The following is a 5,248-nucleotide window of genomic DNA, read 5'->3' on the forward strand; positions in this document are numbered from 1 at the left end:
GCATGCACTGGACTCAGGGGACAGCCTGCTGTACCAGCCTCTCGCGCTCCCCTGGGGGCCCACAGGCTGACCAGGGTGCAGTCTTCTTCTGACAGGGCCTGGTAGAAACACACAAGGCCTCTGAGGCCTGGGTGGGGACCTGCCTTTCCTCATATCTAACCACGTGACCTTGGCCAAGCCCAGACCCAGTTGCTGGGAAGCACACTCCACACGGTGAGGAGTGGTCAAGGGCAGACCATGCAGGGTGAAGAGCTGAGACTTCAGCTCAGTGAACAGTGAACCTCCCGTACTGATTGACCTGCTTGATGTAGTATTAGTTGAAGAGCCCTCCAGAGGGGATGGGAGTAGCCAGATGCAGAAACAAAGCCAGCCTCTGTGTCACCTGCCCCTCGGCCGGGGGCTGGCAAGTCACAGGTGTCTCACTGGTGTTTACTAAGGTGTGAAGGACCTTCCCAACCATCTCCTCTACAGCAGGAGTTGGAAACTCACTGGTCAGCCAAGCCTGGCCTGACTTCTGTCCAGCCAACGAGCTAAACATACAAATGATTCCAAAAATAAGTAAGTACAGCAAGAAAGAATAACATTTAATGAGATATGAAATTCCAATTTTGGTGTTTACAAATAAAGTTTCCTTGGAACACGACCACGCCCCTTTCTTTGTGTGTGGCCAGTGGCCGCGTTAGATTCATGCCAGCTGCATCGCAGTGGGGTTGCCATAGAGACTGTTATGTCCCCCGAAGCCCAGAATACTTACCTTCTGGGCCTGTGCAGAGAATGGAGGCCACCACCGGTGCTTCAGCATTGAATAAAGCAGCTCAGAGTCCCAGGGAGGTGAACGTAGTGTCCACTGCAGAGTGGACACTGTTAATCTGATCGTCCCACCTTTATTTTGGCCTAACCTGTCCCTTCTTTGTTCCTCAGTAACTGGCAGCCTGCAGCACCCATGCGTCACTGACCAGAGGCGGCCCACTGCAGCTTCATGACCCAGCAGCGCGTGGCCCAGTGAAGCCACCGTGGTGTCGGGCATGGCCGCGCTGCTCCTGGGCGCGGTGCTGCTGGTGGCCCAGCCCCAGCTGGCGCCTTCCCGCCCCGCCGCCACCCCCGGGGCTGAGCCGGACCAGCCCGAGGTCGCTCAGAAAACCGGGACCCTCCAGGAGGACAGCCGGGGCAGCGGAGCCCGCAACGGCTCGGTGCAGCAGCTGCCCCAGACCATCATCATCGGCGTGCGCAAGGGCGGCACGCGCGCGCTGCTGGAGATGCTGAGCCTGCACCCCGGCGTGGCGGCCGCCGAGAACGAGGTGCACTTCTTTGACTGGGAGGAGCACTACAGCCAGGGCCTGGGCTGGTACCTCAGCCAGATGCCCTTCTCGTCCCCGCGCCAGCTCACGGTGGAGAAGACCCCCGCGTACTTCACGTCGCCCAAAGTGCCTGAGCGGGTGCACAGCATGAACCCGGCCGTCCGCCTGCTGCTCATCCTGCGCGACCCGTCGGAGCGCGTCCTGTCCGACTACACGCAGGTGCTCTACAACCACGTGCAGAAGCGCAAGCCCTACCCGGCCATCGAGCAGTTCCTGCTGCGCGGCGGCCGCCTTAACGCCGACTACAAGGCGCTGAACCGCAGCCTGTACCACGAGCACCTGCGCCGCTGGCTGCACTTCTTCCCGCTGCGACGCATCCACATCGTGGACGGAGACCGCCTCATCAGGGACCCCTTCCCCGAGATCCAGAAGGTCGAGCGGTTCCTGAAGCTGTCCCCGCAGATCAACGCCTCCAATTTCTACTTTAACAAAACCAAGGGCTTCTACTGCCTGCGGGACAGCGGCCGGGACCGCTGCTTGCACGAGTCCAAAGGCCGGGCACACCCCCACGTCGACCCCAAACTGCTCAACAAACTGCACGAATATTTCCACGAGCCAAATAAGAAATTCTTCGAGCTTGTCGGCAGGACATTTGACTGGCACTGATTGGCAATAAACTAGGCCCGGAGACGTTGCTATTGTTCTAAGTAAGTTCTGCTGTACAGCTGGGGGAGGGCGGGAAAAGGATTTTCAAAAGGCGTTTAAGCTATAATTTATTTGTAAAATCCATAAACTACTTCTGTACAGTATTAGATTCACAATTGCCATATATACTAGTTATATTTTTCTACTTGTTAAATGGAGGGCATTTTGTATCGTTTTTCATGGTTGTTAACGTGTAATATGTCTCTATACAAAGGAACTAAAATATTTCACTGCAACCAAAAAAAGAAAAAAAGATTTTTCCAGAGACAGTATCTTTTTTTGAATATAATTAACTTGCCCCCAACTCAAAACAGCTTCCTGTGTTGCACTCTTTGAAAAATCTAGATTCTTTTACTACTTAAAAAAAAAAAATTCTTAGCTGGTACATGTTTTGCTCTCCCCGCTCCTTTGTGCGTTGTCCTTTTTAATTTTTGATGTCTCACTGTGGCTATCCGATTTATTTCTTACTTGCATTGTAAGATTTATCTTCATTGGGATTCTGGGATGTGACCGTTCCAGCCATCCCCGACTTCAGCAAGAATCTGATTGTGGATTTTAACCCAGTGTAAACTCAAAGTGAGCAAAGCAATACTAAGGACAGGAATGCAGTGAAAACCGGCCACAGATCCCTTCTGACTCATCTTTGCCTCAAAGAATATTTACATACACTTGTGATTTCAGCAAAGGGCACAAGCAACCCTAAAGGGGATTAAACACGTGGCCTTCAGAATGGTCGTAGGGCCGTGTTCTTTAGCCCAGGGGGCTAATGGCTTCTAGAAAGCCACTGAGACTAGACAGCAGAAATTGCAAAGTCTACTTGGGTCTTCATCCTGTAGGCTCTATGAAAAGCTGACTTACAGGGCGGCCTTTGCCTAGTCTGGGAGCCTGTTTTAATCTAGTTCCTGAAAGATCAATTTGTACTAAGACATAAACATACTGTCCGTTTCAAAACCAACTCTAAGTTGGGAGTCCTGAGTGTGAACGAAAATTTAAATCCCCAGAAGTTTAAGTTAGAAAGAGATGAGCTGAGCACACAGGAAACCCCTGCCCCGGGCCCAGGAGGAGAGGCCAGGCTGGGGTCTCACTTCTGTCCCCAACAGCCGGGTTTGGGAGATGGCCACATAATCCCCTCTGACCCTTGGTTTCCTTGTGCACAATTCATCTAATTTCTCTTTTACAGAATAAAATAGCTTTGATTTTTTTTTTTTATGAAAGTATAACATTCATTACAGTCAAAGAGAAAATACAAGCAAAGAAAACCCATTTCCTGATAGGGTTTATGCTTAAGGAACAGGACAGAAATAGACGTTATCAATCCTCGACACAGAAGAACTCAATGAAATTTCCCCCAAGAGGCCCCAAGATACAGAAATTATGGCAAGTTTAAAGAGGAGGAAGTGGGCCCTGAGAACCTGAGGAACATGCTCAAGGTCACGCTGCCCATTGGCCAGGGCTTGGAGTCCACTGGAAGACAAAGTACGGGTTAGTTATTTATTGCCCGACTCTTTCTGAACTCAAAAGGAAAAGCTTAGACTCAGAGCCAGTTCTTCCTGGCTTCACTTGGCGTTTCTTTTCTGGTGCCAAACGTCTTTTGTCCTAAGAGGCGTGGCCCGGCGAGAGGAAGGGCAAGAGGCTGCCTGCAGTTTTCTCCTCAGGTTATCAGGGAAGTGAGTCACCTTGGGTATGTGTCAGAGGCCCCAGCCTGGCCTGACCTCAGCGTGGCCCAGGCCCCACCCCAGGTCGTGCACGGGCAACACAGAGGATGCCTCCTCTTCAGAAGTGCCATCAGGGTTGTCATGAAGCCACCATCTTCCCCAGGGAAGCAGCAGAAATATGTGTAGCAGGCTCCGTGTGGACACGGCTCTTTGCGATACACCGAGCACTTTCTCTATAGCTTGTCCCTGGATCGGGCTTTTACCAAACTCATTTAACAGGGCAGAATAGATATGTGGGCCCAGAGAGGTTAAGTCAAGTTTCCAACCTGTCCAGGAATTTGGTGACTGAGAGGAAACTCCATTGAGAGTGTCTGACTCCCAAGGGGACAAGAGGACACTCCTTGCCTGTAACTGCCCGATGGGGTGGTCTGGTTGAAGCCTGCATGTGGCAGGGTGGGGGGTAGGGGAGGGTGGGAAGGTGGTGGGGGGGTGGGGAGAAGGACGATAAGAGCAGCCCACGGTGTGATCCACCTGCGGGGCTGGCGTAGTTGATGGGAGGGGGTGGACCAATGTGAAATGATTGGTGGATGTAAATTCAATATTTTTATTTTAAATTTCAGCGTGCATCTTGACTAGGGAGTATTCATATAGGTCAGAGGTCCTACTGGCAGTGTTCATTCACTTGTGTTCCAACCCCAGCCGGTCACTGGGATGGTGTACAAGTGAAAAGCCACCCCTGTAGACCTGGCCAGGTGTGTAGGTGTCACCAAGCACAGGCAAACTCAGAGGAGGCCCTGCATAGACCCAGGCCTGTCCTGAGAAAGGCCGAATATTACCTAGTGGGCACCTGGTGACCCCAGACATTCTATCAACAGAAACAGGTGCCAGCAGGAGGCAGTGAGGCTCCTGCCCCAATCAGCCCAGCCGCAGGGCAGCCTGAAGGCCCTTCCAGAAAGGCCCCTGAGAGCAGCTGAGCAAAGCCCTGGCTACTGGATTTGGAATATTCCCGGGTTAGAATAACCCTGCCCCCTCCCTTCCCTCAGGACCTGAAAGTGCTTCATCCTGTTAACACCATTTGCTCATCAGGCTCAGCCTACAAACGTGTGAGTTTAGCAAAACTCAGGATGTGTTTCTGGGCACATCTATGCTGCTCAGCTGAAGGGAGAGGGAGACAGAGGGCGGAGAGGCCAGTGGCCGGCACCTGCTGTTCGTAGGCCTGGGGTCAGAGGTCAGCATCATTGATCAAAATTAGACTTTTCTTCTTGGCTCCTGCAATGTGCTCACTATTAAGCCATCATGAAAATGAGACTGGAGTGAACAGTCATTCATTATTTACTCTGGGTCTTCAGAGGGGCTTGGGAGGTTCTAGACACGGCATCAGCTGTGTGCAGGGACAGCAGGGCAGTGTGTGCTGTAGTTTGGCATTTAATTCAGCCGCATTCCTGGGAGAAATCAATGAGCTATGTTATAGAAAGGAGGAAATGGAGATTTAAGGCATGGTCCTGCCGGAAGTCACCTTTTTAGAAGGGAGAGAGGATGATTGCTCATTTAGGGGTATAGCTGTCTGGGAATGGGGAGTCTGACACTGAG

At 51.9% G+C, this 5,248-nt stretch overlaps 1 protein-coding gene across 1 annotated transcript; it reads left to right on the top strand.

Annotated features, from left to right (window-relative positions):
• Window positions 1-922: 922 nt before the first annotated feature.
• LOC100962244 (heparan sulfate glucosamine 3-O-sulfotransferase 1) lies at window positions 923-2,263 on the top strand. Its single transcript, XM_003803798.2, has one exon. The coding sequence runs from the start codon at window positions 1,026-1,028 to the stop codon at window positions 1,962-1,964; it is 939 nt and encodes a 312-aa protein (XP_003803846.1). The 5' UTR covers window positions 923-1,025; the 3' UTR covers window positions 1,965-2,263.
• The last annotated feature ends 2,985 nt before the right edge of the window (window positions 2,264-5,248 follow it).

Source organism: Otolemur garnettii, unplaced genomic scaffold (assembly GCF_000181295.1).
Source record: "Otolemur garnettii isolate 467f Iridium unplaced genomic scaffold, OtoGar3 scaffold00886, whole genome shotgun sequence".
Classification (NCBI taxonomy): Eukaryota; Metazoa; Chordata; class Mammalia; order Primates; family Galagidae; genus Otolemur; species Otolemur garnettii.

What these genes read in the sequence shown, in the direction of transcription:
- LOC100962244 (XM_003803798.2), top strand. Translation starts at nt 1,026, where the DNA reads ATGGCCGCGCTGCTCCTGGGCGCGGTGCTGCTGGTGGCCCAGCCCCAG.